Source organism: Camarhynchus parvulus, chromosome 1 (genome assembly GCF_901933205.1).
Source record: "Camarhynchus parvulus chromosome 1, STF_HiC, whole genome shotgun sequence".
Taxonomy (NCBI): domain Eukaryota; kingdom Metazoa; phylum Chordata; class Aves; order Passeriformes; family Thraupidae; genus Camarhynchus; species Camarhynchus parvulus.
The window spans coordinates 80,487,299-80,506,181 of NC_044571.1; the positions used below are offsets into that span (position 1 = coordinate 80,487,299).

Genomic DNA, 18,883 nt, shown 5'->3' on the forward strand with positions numbered 1-18,883 from the left:
ATTAGTTCCGTGTTAAATTTTAAAGCTGCAACAAAATTCATTTAAAGCTACCTAGAGGCGGATCTTTTACATTACAATGATCTATGAAATATTTTTAGTCCAGAAACCTTGTTCTCTGAAATATGATTTAAACCTATGATAAATACTGATACTGCAATATTATTGCTGAATTCCATGCTTGGGAAAAAACTAACCTAATATACTTCTAGCCTAATGTGCTTAACCTAATTTGTTCCTCCTTAATTGCAAATCAGGCTTGTGTATAACAAGGCGGAGTTGATGCAGTGTGCTTCTATACCCCAAGGACTTAATTTAGAGGTTTTTTTAAGGGAATGCCTTGTAATCAGGTTATATCGTTATGTACATAAACAACCCAAATTTTAAACATTCTGCTCATAGTGAAAGCAGTTAACATTTGGAGTGTCAACTCATGTTCAAAACCTACAATAAAGAGGTGGTTTAGGTTCTTTAACTGCAGCCTTGTGAACTGGAAGCTTGTTGGCTCTTCTGTTACCAGTGTTTTACTTTACTGGATAACTTAAGTGGGGTGCTTGTCCTTTCCAAGAGCAATTAACAGCTGTAAAGAAGAGAAGGTTGGTAAGATTAATGGAAGATATTGAAATGTAGTTGAAAATAAGCTTTTAAGAAAAAGATTGTCACATGTTTGTTGTTGAAAAATAATTCAGAGATGTGCTAAGGATGATGCAAATGAACAACTCCCAACAGCTGAACTTAACAGTGTTTTATACTTTTCTCACATACCTTTGTAAGGGTTCACCTCCTTGCTGTGTGAGCACAGTGGCATTGTCAGTGCTTGTTTTGCTCAACAACAAGCTCAACATATGCATTTATAATTAAACAGTTGCATTGGCTGACATTGCCTGAAGACTGGGGTACGGTTGGAACTTGTATAGTGAAAAGTGGCCAAAAGTTCAGTGTGGTTTAGTGGTAATACCCAAATGCTGAGCACATAATTCTTAAGCTAAACCATGTGTAATTTTAATGAGTTTTTGCTTTTCACAATTTTGTTATATAATGCACATATGTTTTACCTTAAACTGCCCCATAGGGGTACTTCAATAAGCATAATAACTATTCAGGAGTGTATTGCAACCTGTGGCATTGTACGTTCCCCCTTTTCCTCCATGCACTGCAGGTGTTCTTCACTGAAGTTGCAAGTATAGTTTTGTGCAGACTGAGCAGTAGCTGTTAGAGAGCTGACAGATTTTGCCAGAGGTTCTCCATATTCTAATAATTGTGTTTTAGTACAAAACAGTGTAATGCTGCCTGAGGCAAGTGCCAACTCCTGCAGTCACACTCTGAATCCTGTACAAATATCTGGTCCTCAGGCAGGTTGTTTTTTATCAGACTGCCGATGACAAGAATGGTGTTTGCAAAACCAAAATCCTGTCTGGCTGAATTGGGTGAGCAGAGGTGGTTTGAAAATACAGAAAGAAAAGCTGGGTAATTTCATCAATTTCTCAGATTTACCAGGACTGGACACTTAAGTGTGCATATGACTATGGATAAATAGCTGTCCTTAATGATTTTTCTTTAAAAAACTTGAGACCTCCCCCATGTAGTCCCCAGATGTGGATCTCTGCTGACAGTCCAATGAACACAGGATTCCTGTGGCTGGTAGCATGGCAGAAGCTTCATTCCAGCTCTGCAGGGTCTCAGAACCTGCCAGGCTTGCTTTGTCTGATCTTCTTTTAACCTGTCTGCAGCTTTGTTCTGACTTGTTTGGCTGTTAAAACTTTTCCCATGTCCAGGTGGCTCTTGTCTTACTTGGTTTACCTTGTTTCTCATTCTGTAGTTGCTTGTTATAGACATATTTTTTTACATAACTGCTAAAACTAAAGCAGGTTTACTGTGTAGAGCAAAATACTGGTGACTAGTGCCCTGTTGCAGAGGGATACATGCAGGGGCCTTGAAAACTGAGGCATGGGATGTGGTGTAGAGGACTACTGATATGGGATGATTGGAGAAGGGGCACTGCTGGATAACAGAGATCCCAGGAAGAGAAACAGCTCATAAATGTTATAACTGCTTTTCCATTGAAAGGTTTGTACTATAATTTCTTCTTTTTTTGGGGAAGGTGCCATGTAAACTTAGCAAGTCTATTCTTATCCGATACCCTGCTGTGAAATGCTTTTCTATTATTGCCTCTCCCATTCTTTCCCTTAATGAAAGGTTGGAACGTGTTTGGAGTTTAATTGAACCAGGTCCAGCCGCTACTGCATGAGGTGCCTAACAAAGCACTCTTACTCCTCCTCCTAGATTCCTTGAGCTCCCCGAGCTGAAGAAGATGTTTAAGGGTGCAGCATCCACCAGGAGAAGCACTGTTGATGCTGACAGAAGCATCCTTGACCTTATAGATTCTAACTGGCACAAGTCTCAGTGGTGTAATGGGAACAATCTTTTACCTTAACAAAGACTGCTTGCTAAATTCAGCTCCTGCTGGTTTCTCTAAGGACACTTTATATGAGCAGGTGTTGTTCTTTGAGGAACAGAACACTTTGGTTCTGCTCTGAACAGCAGAAGCAAGATTTCTGTATTTCATTTAATTAGTGTTATCTTCTCTGCTCTGCCATAGGGAAGTTCCTGATGTTCACCATCAGTCAGCTTTTTCAATAGCACTGTTAACTGTACACTGAAATCCTATGAATAAAACTAGGGGAATTTAGAGAGGAAAAATCAGGTCATGCATGTCCAATTTCTACCAGCTGCAGAGAGGGGTCCCCAGATGAGTCTGACGGAGTGTCACCTGGAGATTCCAGCACCTAGGGTTACAGATTTCTTTCCAAAGTCAAGGCAAAGGTATTTCAACCATAAGAGAATCTCAATCATAGGATCAAAGGTTTGGGTTGAAAGGGATCTTTAAAGGCTATCCAGTCCAATCCCATTGCCATCTTCAGCTAGATCAGGTTATTCAGAGCTCTGATCCTGAATGTTTCCAGGGATGGGGTGTCTGCCATCAATCTGGGCAACTTGTTCTGGTGTTTCCTCACCTGCATTGTAAAAATCCTACTTGTATCTAATCTAAATTGACCCTTCTCCAGTTTATAACTATTACCTCATGTATTAATGCAACAGGTCTTGCTAAAAAGTTTGTTTCCAAGCTGAAATAAACTTCCAGGCACTGTCCATTTGGAACTGATTTTCTAAAGAGGCAATTGACAACCCAGATATCGAAGTGATACTTGGATCCATCCAAGTTTAATTTTGCCAGATTGTTTTGCAGCTCCAGTCTACTAGGATGAAAGGTCAGTTTCTCCCATTTGTAGGATTCATTGATTGTTTCAACCAGGCTGAGTGGAGGAACTGGGCAACTGGAATTGGGCGAGGACAATGTTACCCATTTGTAAAGGGAATATGAAAAATTCCCTTGCCACATTTGAAAATTATGGCAAGGCAGAGCTACACTTTGCACTGGGGGACAGCAACAGAATTTTGTTTGCTTATATATAGAACTTAAGATTCTACTCATCGAGGAAGGAAAGGCAATTTGAGATCTGAGTAACTGATCCTTAAAATACCAAGAATAAGGGATTTTGTGGAATTTAGTTAGTGTAAGCCATTTATAAGTGCTTTGGTTTCCTTATTTATAAGGGTTTGGATATCACTCTCCTTCAGTAGAACTTTATAGACAGGAATGGAAATAGATTTAATATATTTTGTGTACTTCTCAGGATGTAGCTGGTCATGATGAATCTCACATTCATACAGTTATCAATTAAGTTGACAAGAGGAACAAAGCAATCAATGCCAGCTGTGCATTCAGCCGGCTGTGAGCTGTAATTTATTCTTACAGCTTCAAACTGCACAGGGAAGCAAGGAGAAATTGTATGTTCTTCTGCAGCAGCAAGGTAATAGTACAGAACCTCAAAGGCTAGCTACCGCTGAAAGAGTTATGTTTACTGGTGAAACATTTGTTCACTGGTTTATACATTTCTGTAAATGAAGGAGTACGAAAGTTTCATCAAATATTTCCTTACAATGTGGAAACTCCATGTTTGCCTTATACTCTAATGATCTACAGCAGCAACCACTGGCAGATCCAAAGTTGGCTGCTGCTCATAAGGAAGAGGCACTAATGGCTTTTTTCCACCATCTAGATATCTTAACCCTTCCTTGGGGGCACATTCAGTACTGCCCATTGCAGTTAATGTAAAGTTATGGTGGAGCAGGAAAGGCACATGATTCAGAGAAAGGGAAAAAAAAAAAACAAAACAGTGCAGTTAAGTTCCAGTCACATCATTACAAGATATTCTTCAGCAGTAAGTTCAGCTACAGATGAGGAGATGAAAACTGTGAGTGTCCCCAGTTAGGTAAAAGTAAAGAGAACAACAAAAATGTATTTGCTGTTCATAGGATCATAGAATGGTTTAGGTTGGAAGGGACCCTAAAGATCCTCTAGTTCCAACATCCCTGCCATGGCCAGGGGTGCCTTCCACTGACCAGGTTGTTCAGAGCTCCATCCAGCCTGGCCTTGAGCACCTCTAGGGATGGGGCATCAACTTCTTTGGGCAACCTAGCCCAGTGCCTCATCACTCTCACAGTAAAGAATTTCTTCTACTCTAAACCTACCTTTTTCCAGTTTGAAGCCATCTCCCCTTGTCCTATCACTACCCACCCCTGTAAATAGTCCATCTCCAGCCTTCTTCAGCTACTCGAAGGATGTAAATAATGTCTTTCCACAGCCTGCCCTTTCCTAGGCTGAACAACCGTAGCCATCTCAGTCTTGTGCTCACAAGAGAGATACTCCAGCCCTTTGATCATCTTCATAGCCTCCTCTGGACTTGCTCCAACAGGCCCACATGGCTGTTATGTTGGGGCCTCAGGGCTGGAAGCAGCACTCCAGGTGGAGCCTTGCCAGAGCAGGGGGAAAGAATCACCTGTTCTGTGCCCCAGCATCGGCTACTCCTGTCTCTTATGTGTGTGCTGGCAAGGTCAGTTTTCCACTCCATTTCCGAACAGAAGAGGTAAAGCATGGACTGTGGAAGTGTAATTTCCTCCTCACATGCCTAAGGTTTGATCTGTGAAAAGCAGTTGAGCATTAAATTATGAGAACAACATCCACAAGCACACAATCCTTCATCTTTCATGGAGGCAATGCCAGTAAAAGCCTCTCTTCTTGGTGGCATATATCCCCCAAAACAACTTCCCACAAGTTATTTCTGGTTCCCTTGTTTGAATTCAAGGCACCTGAGATGAGAACAACAACTCTGTCCTGCTTTTCTAATTCTCTCCTTTTTAAGGCCACATCTGTTCTATTCCCCATAAAACAAAGAAGATTTTATTCCTACAACATGGTGAAATTTATGGTAGTGAGAAAAACTGTAGTATATTTTACATAACAGATGAAATTGGCTAATGTCAGTTTCCACAAGCTGGAATGTGATTCAGTAAAATTCTAGCAATTTTATTAGTTTTAAAGCATGTAGATGAGAATTATACCTAAAGGGCAAATGAAGCAAGAAATTTTAATTTTTTTTCTTTTTATACAAACTAAACAGTTTTGAACAACTGGCCTTCTCAAGCACTTCAGTTCCTCTTTGAATGTAAAATCAGCTCCTGCTGGGAAATGTTGTTCAGGTCTTACTTGAAGACAGAATTATCTCAAGCTCCATGCTAATAGTAAGTGTCCTCCATCTCCTTCAGATGAAAAAAAATATGAAAGAGATTGCCTGGGAGAAAAATAGGAACAAAAGCTGCCATGGGTTCAGAACTAGAGAAAGTGCCAGAAAGAGCAGGGAGAGAGATTTGCACTTTTCCAAAGGAGGGAGATGCACAGAGACTTTCAGAGGGATGGATGTGCACTCCACTGAAAGCATGCTTTTGGGATTTCTGCACATAAGCAGCTGTTTTCCTTGATTATCAAGAATGGCCAGTACTGCTTTGGCAACCAGTAGGAGAGTCACTTATTTATTTTTTCAAGGAAAAGAAAGCAAATCAGTGTAAAGAGCATTCACCAGTCCTGCAGAATAGATTCTGAAATGCAGAGATCCCTTTTAATTATAAAAGTAATTATCAGAACAAGAAACACAGGCTGAGTATTATATTTTTTCCATCAAAATGTGTGCTGTTGATCACTGCTGTAGACAAAATAAATTTGCTGGTAGCTTGACAAATAATTGTTTTCATAACTGTACATCCAAAACATTGGATCCTCAAAACTGGTAGACCTCTCAGAAAATTCTAATCAGAAACTGATTGTTCCTGCTTCCTGCCCTTCCCACTTCTCCCCACACCCAAATTTGCTTCCACCCAAGGTTGTTCATGAAGCTACAGTTCTGTCGGTAGCAGAGATGCAGCAATTCCTAGCTCAGGAGTTCTCTGACACACAGAGCTCTGCTCACCTACCATGTGGTTTGGGAGGCTGGAGACTCAGGCAGGGCAGGCAGTCAGGGACACTGGGACACTGCAGCAGCCTGACAGCTCTGTGTGCCACACTGCTGTGGGAGTTTTCAAAGCCCTCATCCTATGCTACTTCCTTCAGTGTGTCTGCTGCTGCCTGCACAGTGAAGGCTGCAATGGAAATCTGCCTCTTCACTTCTTTCCAGGCTTCACGTTGATCAGCTTTGCTTTCAATATCAAACATGGCATCATAGATTCCTGGGAAGGATTCTCCTGCATATTTGTTGTGGCTGCTTGGAGCAAAGATAACATGTCTGTGGGAAAAGAAGAATAAGGCAATTATCCTGAATAAAAGAAACTATTAATAGGGTGTGTGTTCATTGTATGTGTACTATATAAACAGCTATGAATCCCAGGAAGATCAGAACTCGCTAAACACACAGGAAAATTGGTCTTTAAAAGGACAGGAACAATCCCAAGTTTAAAATCTGTTGGAAAGGGCACAGATTTAGGTCAGGTGACCTTCTCCTTGGGAAGAGATGACGCATTTGTCTAATTAGGAACAAAACCATGTTACGCTTTTTGAAAATGGGAGCTCAACAAACCTAAGTAATTTGCCAGTCAAGAACAGGGAATAAAACTAGCTATAGGTGTGTTGTGAGAAATGGAGTAGAAACCTCAAAAACAGCTAAGTAGCTGCATGATGGTCAGCAGATTACTTACCTGGGAAAGGAATTTAAAAGGAGGGAGAAAAAAAATCTGTGAGCAAATTCTTGAGAAAAGCATGAATTATTGAGAAGAGAAGTGATCATAATGCATCAGAACTGCACAAAATATCAATCTTATTTTTGGTATAGTTTTTTTTTTCCTAAATAATGAATAACTGTAGATCTGCAATTGAATTTTTCTTAACTATGAAGTATCAAAGCACATTTACATTATGTGAAAAAGTCCTCCCAAATGAAAAGAAACATTAAAATTACATTAATAAATGCAAGCAAGTAAGAACTAAGTATAAAAAAAACTAAAACATAGAGCTCCAAATGATATCCAACACCCAACAGAAAATTTCTAGAAAGAAATTACTTCATTGTTCTCAAAGTGTGAATGACAGTTTATCCTAGGAGGATGGAAGTGTGATTCCAGTTCTACCTGCCTGAAAGACTTCTGGCATGGCATGAAAGCCATCCATCAGTGAGTCAGACATATCCAGTTGTTGGGAAAAGGGGGATACTGAAAGCAAAGTGAGGTACTTACACGCCTGACAATGAAAGCTGGCATCTTGACAGGTATTCCTAATAAAACCACTGTGTTTCTAGAAAGGATATAGTAGTTAATGGTTTAACCTTTTGGAGCACCTATAGAAGCAGCCAAAACTGGGACAGATGGGGCTCTGCAGCACAGCTCACAGGCCTTTATCCTGTGCTGAAAGGTCCCTCCCTCTCCAAACTCTCCAAGCTCTCCTTTCTTGGCTTCCCTCTTCAACTGACCCTCATTACACATCTGTTCTCATTTACTCTACCCTCTTTTCACTTTTTTTTTCAATACAGTTCATTCATTCTTCATTCAATCCTCACTTTGCAGATGATCACAAGAGCAAGTTGTAACCGTAGTAGTACTGCACATCTACAAGTAGAAGTCAGAGTATAATGCTGTTGTGGTTTAACCACAGCTGATAAAAAGATCCAAAAGAGAGGAATTTGGCTCCACAAGACTGATGTAGCCAAGGAGTTCTCCTTAAGGATTATAAAAAAAGTCCACTACTTGCTGAATTGTACTTAAAGCAATGCGTTGAACTGTAATTGCTGTGAGACCCACACAGCAATTCAACTGACTCGTCAGCTGCAAAAATAGGGTGCCTTAGACAGCAGGTCAAGAAACTTTGAGCCTCACCTGTAAAACTTCCTTCCTGGCAAGCCCAGAGGATCAGTGAAAGCTCTTTCTACCAACATCAGCTGATCGTTCATGATGCGCACTGCAACTGAACTGCAGGAGAGAGAGACAGAGAAATGTCACACAGCAGGGAAACATGACCTCCCAATTTCATTTAAAACACTTTTCTTCTCTTTTTTTTTTCTGACAGAAAAAGAAAAAAAGACAAGTGTGGTCTACAGTTTACAGAAAAAGGTGAGGTTTTGCAAATAGAGATTCTGAATCCATGTTATATTAATGAATTGATATTTGTGTGTTAGAAAACAACATCTCACACTACGCAAAAATAAAATGGGAAACTTTCTGAGAGTGTCAGATACTTGCTTAGTATTAAATGGCACTGGAAAGATGGCACTTCAGAGAATGGAGAAGACCAAGATTTACACAGATGAAGATAGCTAAAGTTTAGTGTCCACCCATAAGCCAAATGTCCATAGTCCTGCTCCAATATATACAGTAACATAGTAAGGATGGGATTCAGCTGCCTAAATAGAACTGTTGTTTGCCTGCAGTCACTGCACTCAGAGGGCACAGGAGGCCTTCAAGGGGCCTTAGGCTGTCAAGCATCATATGGATATCTCAGATATTCTGAATCATCATCCTCTGTCTTTGAAGTGTGCTGAAAGTAAAAATTCTGGCATCACCTACAACACTCAAGTGTAGTCTAAACAGATCTCAGTCCAACTCTAACTTTCATTGCTACCTGCCTTTCCACATATTACAGTAATTTTAATGACAACCTGATACTAGTAATAAGCTCTACAGCTCATACTATCAATCACAGGAAACATTCCTATATCTGCTAATTCATCTTAAAAGATACTGCCTGTCTCAGGGTTCAGAGCTCTGTTCTACACTCATCAGAGAGAATCCTTGTGTAGCAGAAGAAATAAAGAACTGCCACTATGGCTATCTAAGGCAAACCAGGACATAAATATATACATATATATACATATACATATATATACACATATATATACATATATATCTATATATATATATAGATATAAATACATATATATAAATTTTTCTGACTTACTCTTTCTTGTCAACTTGTTCAAGTCTCCTGTGAAATTCAGCAGCAGCCTTTGAGAAGTTCACCACAGCAGAAAAAAGAGGATCTAGGAATGGAAGGACTACATGAACAACTTCGAAGTATTCACTAAGCCAAATATACCTTTCAGTTGCCCAGTGGGAGAAGAACTACATTTGTCTTGCTGATATAATAGCATTAATTTTGTCATCTTTACATAATTGATTAGTTTCCCTAGTGCAGACTTTAAAGAGCTGCACTACTAGCAAATACCTTTTGCAATGAGACCAGCAGTAAAGCAGAGTGCTTGGAAAACTTTCACAACCATACATCTTCCCTCTGCCTTGCAAGCAAAAAACTGGCTGTCCTTGCAAACTGAGAGCTCTGCAGTTTCCTGTTAAACAAATGCACTGCTGTGTTCAGGTGTGAAAAGCCTGACTTCCATCAGAAACCCCAGCTGTTCCAGAGGGCTGTGGAAGAACAGCAAGATGTTGCTGAGGAGAAAGATGTGCCATTCACAGCACAACAGGAGAGTGTGATACATGCTCTGAGCAGTGTGAGGTGAGGCACAGAAGGCACAGCTGTCGTGGCACACAGGGACAGACACAGCAGGTAACAGCAGCCAAGTCCTGTGCTTGCTGCATGCTGGAATTGCAGCACAGGAGGTCCTTGTGCCAGCTTCCCCCGTGCTGTCCCCCAGCACGGCCACTCAGACCCCAGGGGAATGTCTGACTGTGTGCAGGCAGGTGGGCAGGAACGGCTGCTGCTTTTTCCTGCCCAGTACATCCAAGACATGTGGAATAACTTAGAGAAGCAGCAGGCCTTCCTTTTAATGGCATTAGCAGCTGTGATGTGGAAGGCTCTATTTAATACAGACCTGGGAAAAGTATAGATTTATGCAAGTTATTTTTGTAGAATAAATCACAGGTGGGTGTTGTGATGCCAAATTCTGGCCCCATCAACACTCAACTCAATTAGAAAGAAAGACAGTTTAAAACTTGTAAATTTTGCCCACAAGTTTCAGAAAACTTTGGCTAAACCATAGTATCCTCTCTTCAATTGTGCAGGAAGATGGGACATAGGATTAGATCATCCCCTAAATCCAGTCCTCTGTTGGCAACTATTATCCCTTCACTGTTTATAGCTTTATCATCCAATTTCACGTGACAGGCTTTCTGTTCCCAGCACTGCTATTGAAAGCTGTTCCTCAGACTCATTTGCTCTCCTATTTCTAGCAAACTTATTTATTCATCACAAGCCTACACTTGCTTCATTTTTGTCTTATTGCTGTTGTTTAGTTGGTGCAATTGGAGGCACAGATTTTATGTATGCAAGCTGTTTACAGACTGCAGCTCAGAGGGACACGTCACCTTGTGAGGGTGAGAATTCACACTTGTCCACAACCCTGTGGCAAGAGCTCTAAGTTTGCCAGGGGCAGAGTCCTGCCCTGCTGACATCATGGCCATATCACAACAACAGATTATATTTCAGAAGCGGTTGGAGGGGATTTAAGAGAAAAAAAAAAAATACTATCTGAAAAATAATGCAAGAAACTTTGTGTTCATGTTCACTAGCTCTTCAGTGTTGTCAATGTTGGTTATTTTAGAAAACATCACATTTCTTTTTTCCCCACTTGAAAACATTATTTCCTGATAGCATATGACTACATGCACAAATTTTATGAAAAAAACATTCCAGCTTTCATTGTTGCAGATGAACAGCTAAAATGTGAATCCAAATGCAAATAAGAACCTTAATCTTTTATTTTAAAGGACAATTATATGATTTAGTTAGGCTTAATCAACAATTTTCTGACATTCAGTGTTGACAATAAGCAATTCTATGAAAATGCTGAGTGAAATAAACTTTAATTTTCACAGTATTGTAAAACCTACCTATGTTATTTAATGTACTCTGGTGCAATACAATAAATTAAAAATTAGAAAATTTAGCTTCATTCAAGAAATAATTTAAAATTCATCAGGCATCAGAGAAGAGCCATGAAAATAATGATGAGACTGAAAAACATGCCTTGTAAAAAACAGTCAAAATAACAAATTTATAAAGTTATTAAGGAGGTCTCAGTGTTATTTGGGTGAAAAAAAAGCTAAAAGTAGAAGATTGCTTCTAAATTCTAGGAATGAGAATAGATGCATTGGTCAGGAGGTAGTTTGTGCAATTTTTAATCTGAAAATAGATAAAATTCAAACAATGAAAATAAATGATTTTGCAGATATTTTGATAGAAGTTCTACTACTGCAAAAAAACCCAATTTGATCTTACAAGACATGCTGCAGTGAACATTAGAACACAATGAAGTAACTCTTGTTGTTTTACAGAATCTCAGACCAGATGATCCATCAAACAAGATGCTTCCTCTGTCTCAAGAGGCCTTTTTACAAAAAAGGGTGTCTTTTCAAAATAGTCAACAATTTTTCACCTAAACCATTAAATGACATTTCAAGCATAATTTTTAATTTCCCCCAAATGTGGGTTCAATTTGAGTTTCTTACAATGTTTCCCATGCCCCAAACGAGGACTGCATCTCCAAAAGGTGATTTGTACCTCTAAATCATGGGTTCATCAGATAGCAAGTGAATTAGGACTGACTGAAAAATCTCCTTGGTGCAGAAACACAAGAAGTGATCAAGGCAAGAAGGAAAATAGAAGAAAAAAAGAGGAGACTGAAAATGACTGTGGAAGCTATCCCAGCCTGGGATCCTGAGCACTGGGCTGCTTTAGACTTGTTTTATGGGCTCCAGAACAATGTGCTCAGGTGCTCAGCAAATAGATGTATTCATGCAGGAGAGCTGGAAAGGTGCTCCTGTGGCTTAAAAATGGCAGCCAGGCACTGAGGGAGATGGTGGAGCTCCCAGGGGTCAGCTGAAGTTTTGGATGAAGAGGAATGGACATCCATGTCCCTCAATTTCAAACAGTTGCCATAAGCACTTGACTTGTCTTCTTTTTCTAAGCAAAGAAATGAGGACCAGGCTGAGATACCTCTTCGTCCTACATTTGAGGTCCTTGACTGCCTGTCAGCACTGTAATAAGGCCTGCAATTAATAATATTCATGAAAATTCTTATAACCCTTATAACCCAGCACTGAACCCACCACACCCTCTTATCAGGACAATAATGAGCTAAACCTGTGTTGTGTTTAGAAAAAAAAAAAAAAATGAGGCTCTTTACCATGAGGGCAAATTTCAAACAGGAAAGAAAGGAATTAATTTGCAGAGCTATTACAGATGTAACATGTCCCTGCACGATTCTAATTAATGCACATAATGCACAGTCCAGCGGCTGTTACTCACCAAATGATACTTTGTAAAGTTTCAGCTGTTCCTCATGCTTCTTGGCTAATTTATAAATTCTGTTGCTGTATCCTTTTAAGGCTTCTCCATAGTCTCTAGAGTCGAATGGAATGACCTGGGAATCTGCCAGTTCATAAACCAGTTTTCCTCGTAACTGGGCAATTGTTAGCTGTTTGTTGAAGGTGGGGTCATAAAATTTTTCCACTAGCTCAAATGTCTCATACACAGTGTGATAAACAGGATAATTGCTGAATTTGTCTGCTTTCTGGAAAAGAGCAAGCAAATTTGTCAATGCCCTGTATTCTGACTGGAGTTAAAAGATATATTGATCCCTTTATGACTCTGATGCTTTGTTTGGTTTCCAAATCAAAAAAACTATCTGCTACAAAACACAATTTAATGTCCTTCATTTGTGTGTGTTTGTATTAAAAAATTAAACCAGTCTGAATCCATGGACTGTTGCACAGGATTAAGTGAGCAGGCTTCCTTCTCTCTACCCACACAGGCCTGCCTTCAGTTCCATTGCACAGAGGTTGCCTTCTCCAACAGTGAAAACAGTTTGGAGTTTGGATAGCAAAAGTCGTCAGTCATAGCCCCTTTTTACCTTGTGTAGCTGTTTCTGAACACAGCTATGGAAGATTTGTATATTAAGGGGACTATTAATAGCATGGTGGAACAAACTGTCCACCTTCAATCAGACTCTATAAATACCTCTCTGTGAACTTGACATCCTATAGAATATACACATCACTGTAACATGTTTTATTCTCCAAACATTTAGGCTTCTTGCTAAATTAAGAAACACCACTGTATACAAACCAGTCAAAGATGCTTTGAAGCTTTTTTATTAATTATGAATAAATGCTTTTAACAGGATGACTGCACAGCACTATCAAACTTCTTCACACAGTCTGTCAGACTTACCCTGTTCTTGGTGTAACGAGCTCTGCCTGATGCAATTCCCAGCCGCTGGAAGTAAGCTTCAAAATCACTGCCTGACCCCAGTTTATTTATTCTGCATGCAGAAAAGACAGCATATTAGTAAGGGCACTTACTGAACAGTATGGTAGTAATTTATGCAAAATGCAGATTTTTCAGAGAAATTGAGGTCAGTTCTTCTGAAGGGCACATCAGGGACAGCAGCAAAATCAAAGGCTAGATGAATGGCAAGCTTAATTACTTAACTGATTTTATTCCAACACTCTGATTCAGTATCCAATATTGCTAGGAAGATCTTTTAACTGTAGCAATCCTAATTATGGCAGAGCTGACATTAAAAATACAAACAATTTATGCACAGGAGCCATAAAATTGTATCAGCCATGTCTCTGCCGTCTTAAAACATCAATCATCTATTTCCAAACTAATACGAATTGGGCAGCAGTATGTGTAAAGACAGATGTGTTTGTGTAGTTGGCACATTCCGCAGCAGAATCCAAGACCGATAAATAATTCCCGCTGCGGAAGGCACGGGCGGCATTCGGCACCCGCGGGCCACCGCTGCCATCTGATGGGGAGCTGCGGCGTGGCAGGGGCAAGGAGGCGGCAGAAGGCAGACGCAGTATCCGTAGTATTTTCAAATATTTACATTTGAAGTTAAGCTTCAGGTTTATATGTCTGGCCGGATGAATAATTAGTGTTTATCAGCTAAAAAAAAAAAAAGTTTCTTCTGTTTCCAGCTGAAGTTAGTGTACATAAGGAATGATGTGCATCAACTAAGAAAGATAGAAAGATCAAATGTGGCTGCTTTTTCAAAAGGAAGAAATCTCAGTGGGTCTAATGAATCCAGAAACTCATCTTAGCAGAGCAAGAAACATGCAGAAGATTTTTGTCAAATCACAAAAGGGGGCAGTTCTATCTACCTTATGTCAGTAATGCCACACTGGGAATAAGATTGAGCCTTTCCGAGTCACAGGTGGAAAGAGTGTTTTGGAGTTGCAATACCTTGAAATATGAAGTGCTACTACACTCATATATAGATTTCTAATGTAATACATTCACATTCATTGAATAAACAAGAAATAATTATCTCAATATTTTTAATTACTGCTTTATAATTACTGCTCTAGGCAGCTTCTTTCAAATGTTTGCTTATCCTAACAATTTTGATTTTATCGTATCTAGTAGGTGACTAAACTATGTTTTGAACCTTTCCCCACCCAGCTTTTTTTGAATGCTGTTCAAATTGCTTTTCTACTAATATAAAGGTCTTTAGAAAGAGCGAGGTTTCATTTCATCACAGGAATAATGTCACCACCATTAAATAAAAATAATACTATTTTATTTTACTATTAAAAATATTATTGCTAGAGGGTCACCTTGCACTAAAAGGTTTTTTTATTGCTACCATAAATAGCACATCTCAAAAGTGAGTGAGTAGCCGTGCCATGATATGATTAAAATATTGGGGTAATAAACCCCAAAATATATTAACAACTTACCTGGGATAGTTATTATTTTCAGATGAGGGATCTTTCTCCAGCCAGCTCTCATAAAGAGATTTATTTTCATAACCCTCATCAGGGCTTAAAATCTGGAGAGGGAAATATGATAATCTCATTGGAAATACCTCTAACTCAATTCATTATCAAAGGAGATCTCTGCAGCTCCCTGCTTCATTCTTAACCAGCAGTGATGCTGCATGCAGGGAAGTGAATATTGACATTTTTTACTCGCATTTATGCATTCCCAAACAAGGAAAGCGTCTCACAGGCACTTGGAACCAACCACAGACAGTAGGAAAGAACAGGTTAAAAGGATGCTACCTGGAGCTCATCTACTACAGGGGGAATGTGCATGTACACACACAACAGCATATATAATACTGTGGAACTCCTCAGTATACTGGAACTTGCTTTCCTTTCAGCAGGCATGGGGAGATGACAATCACAAGCCTGTTTGTCCTGAGGTTTGCCCTGCACAGCAGCAATATTCTCTCAACAAGGCTAAACCTAAAATTCGACTGCTTGTTCCGCAGGAAAGGTACAAAATAATTATAGCAGTTCCAAGGGAACTCAACCAAGCCTGGAGAATCATTGTGCAAGACACTGTATGTACAAATGTAGGTCTCACTCTCACCTCAAAAAAAAAACCCCAAAAGCTCTGTAACCAGGATGGAAAAGGTATTAGTTTTGTCATCATGCTGCCAGCAGAAATATGAAAGAGTATAAAATAAGTAGACGAAAGCTCTTAGAAAATCTATGGCAGAGTAGAAATAAGTCTCCAACCCTGGTCTCCACCTACACTTAAACAACCTTTAATAGACATGGTCCTTTAAGTATAAGATTGGCTATTACGTGCAGAGGATTGGATTTTTTTTTTCCAAAATACAAAGTATAAATGGACACTTACATGGTCCCTCTCTGTTGTTGAGACTTAAATTCGACCTTGAAAAACATTCAGACTCCAAATTGAAATTGCAAAGCGTTCTGACCTCTGAGATTCTGTCAGCAGCTAGCATGAAAATAACAACTTTGTGAAATAACTGCTTGGCTGCTGTCATTTTCTGGGTACTCTGGTCAAGTCCTAGGGCTACAGTAAAAACTGCACATTGATAAGAGCAAGCTGAACTCTGACATGTGGGAGGAAAAGCACTCTATGCTCTGGCAAAGATGTTATTCTAACAGCTCTGGTCATGTAAAAACATTGGTCAGCTTTTTCATACAACACTGAGAGCATAGTAAAATATATTTGCCCTGACTTAGATCCAATCTAGGATGAGCATAAGCTTCCTGCTAACTCAAGAGAAGATGAAGAGCTCTCTAAGTATAAACACAAAAGAAGCAGTGATAATCACAGGAGGATTGGAGCTGAACTATTGCAGACACAATTTGGTGGTGACCAAATGTCTAAACCCTGGCAGTAAAGCAGGGCCAAGAAGACAGTCAACAGCTCAATGTCCCATCTGTAGCTGGACCACAATTAAATGCAGAATTCCCTGAAAGAAAGCACTTCATGTGTACACTAGACTTCCTTCTGGTGAGAACTGACCCACTAAAAAACAAGAAGAGCAAAGAAATATTTGGATGTTGGATAACTGGATGTTGGACATGTTAATATGAACAGAAATAACTTTCCTTTGGACAGGCATAATCAGGCTGCCAGGTTTTCTATTGTTTACATCATGCTTCTACTGTTAAAAGCTAAAATAACTGTGAACATGACATTTATTTTTACAAGTCAGTCTCAAGTACTTTGCATGGTACTTTAATGGAAGTTTTCTACTCAAACCAGCAATAGCTGAATCGTTGACTTAAGATCAGAGCTAGATACTAATTTTAACATTGAGCACTTTTTTGTAACTTTGTTTATCTTTTACAGTGAAATGTCTTCCTGAGTTAGTGGCTTCCTGCAGACAGAAAGTAAATTATTTTATCAAGGGCCCTGCAGCACTAAGGACACAAAAATTTCTTTAGACAAAAGAGAATGCTCTTCAGTGTGCCAAGTGTCAGAGGTAATACTTGAACAGCACAGCTTCTTCCCTCTGCAAGGATGAAAGATTAAGATAGAATTGACAGGGAAATAAAATGTAGAAAAGAAAAGAAAATCATGGGAATAGCACAGATAAACTTTCCCAGATCTAAACCATGGCATTTCAGGTGGTAGGAGTGTGCTGTGTTTGAAAATAACCTGGGATGAATGCATCTAGCAGGATGGGAGATTGGTAGCTGGAGTCATCCTACCAAGTGCCATTACAGGGCAGATTTTTACACTGGACCAAGTGATCTGAGTTCCCTTATGATTAGTGGGGGGGGGGGGGGTAGTTGAATTCAGTACATACAAAGGTAGGCAAGCACGTTTGGTCAAACAAATTTCATCCTAAAGGCACCAATTTCTACCCAATGCCTTTACAGGGAGCCTGTGTTGCTGTTGTTCTGTCTTTTGTTAGCTGAGGGTAGTGGCAATGGCTCAGGACAGGAGCCTAGTCTGGTTAACTCATATGGAAAATAAAGTTCCATGCTTTAATGGATCACAACCTTTCAGCATTATGATAACGTATCCCGAGAGGTGAAAGTAAAGGAGTCACAGTTAGACCACTTGAAACAAAGCAAATCCACACATCAGACCTGTTAAATATTGAAGGATTAAGAAGGTTTTTTTATCACATATTTCAGGGGCTGAGTGAGATATGGAGGAGATTCAGGGGAACAGACAGAGAGAAAATGGTAGCCAGCCAATGTCAAAAATATTTCCCTTCAATGTTTATAACTTTAGAGAATTGATCTTGCTCAAGCATTTTGCTTTTATTATAATTATTTTTACTGTATATTGCAAATAAGATTCCCCTTAGGTCAGTGACACATTTCCATCCTTTTAAGAATACTGAGGAACTGTAAGCATGGACTGTGTACTGCTGATGGGATGTTTTGCTATTGATTTTGGTGGAATCTTCTAGCAAAGCAACAAAAAAGTCTGGTATTATTCAATAGTCCAATTTTATCAAATAAACTTGGAGTCTTGCTTATTCTTAGAAAGGCAGAAAAGTAGATGGATTCTGTACCTCTTTTGTCAGATTATACACCAGTTTGTAGAGAAGAGGGGTACAGTCAACTCTTAATGTGTAGTTACCTGAAAATAAAACAAAAACATGGAAATTTTCCCTTCATGTACTAGTGGCATTATCTTCTTAATGGATTAAACCCTGCAGTCTTTTCTTAGATAAACTTTTTGACTAAGGCAAATACTTCGATCTTGCCTCAGATATATACAGCAATAGACTGCATTGTCTCACTTTGTAAGCTACTGCAACTACAAGGCAATAAAGTATTGGTTATAGTACATCCTCAGTAATGTAATTAAGCATTCCCATAGTTCTAAAGTATGCCTAATTATCCCTCATTAGCTACAAGCCCTTGTCACTCATACGCTTCCCAAAGATTTTGTTGAACAGAAGGCAGACAGTGATGATGGAAAAAATACCAGATAATGTTAATGATGTTTCCAAGGAGAGTCCGTATGTGAAAACTGGAAATTCAAGCCACAAAAGTGCTTAAAACAATGACTTGCTTTGCTTCTTTTCATTGCTATTGGACAATAAATAGAAATAATTCACTGTCCAAAAAGTGGTATAAGAAGTATTGTGGAGAACATATGATGATAAACAAAATAATTTTCGGAGTAGATGAATGCTATGAGTCCACAGGGGATTTTACTGCTCAGGTGAGAGATGTCCAAATACTTAAGCCAGTGCACTGAATATGGTGTCCTTTTCCTTATTACACACTTCTTTTCCAGTTGTTTTGCTTT

General features: G+C 39.3%; 1 protein-coding gene across 1 annotated transcript in view; it reads right to left on the reverse strand.

Annotated features, from left to right (window-relative positions):
* Nucleotides 1-5,537: 5,537 nt before the first annotated feature.
* LOC115905171 (N-acetylated-alpha-linked acidic dipeptidase 2-like) overlaps nucleotides 5,538-18,883 on the reverse strand; it is a 30,366-nt gene continuing 17,020 nt past the window's right edge. Inside the window, exons 13-19 of the mRNA XM_030951294.1 lie at nucleotides 18,138-18,205; nucleotides 15,079-15,170; nucleotides 13,562-13,652; nucleotides 12,638-12,902; nucleotides 9,332-9,413; nucleotides 8,254-8,346; nucleotides 5,538-6,674 (exon numbers count right to left, since the gene is read on the reverse strand). Coding sequence (XP_030807154.1) covers nucleotides 6,485-6,674; nucleotides 8,254-8,346; nucleotides 9,332-9,413; nucleotides 12,638-12,902; nucleotides 13,562-13,652; nucleotides 15,079-15,170; nucleotides 18,138-18,205 — 881 coding nt within the window. The 3' untranslated portion in view covers nucleotides 5,538-6,484. The remainder of the gene's footprint in view (nucleotides 6,675-8,253; nucleotides 8,347-9,331; nucleotides 9,414-12,637; nucleotides 12,903-13,561; nucleotides 13,653-15,078; nucleotides 15,171-18,137; nucleotides 18,206-18,883) is intronic.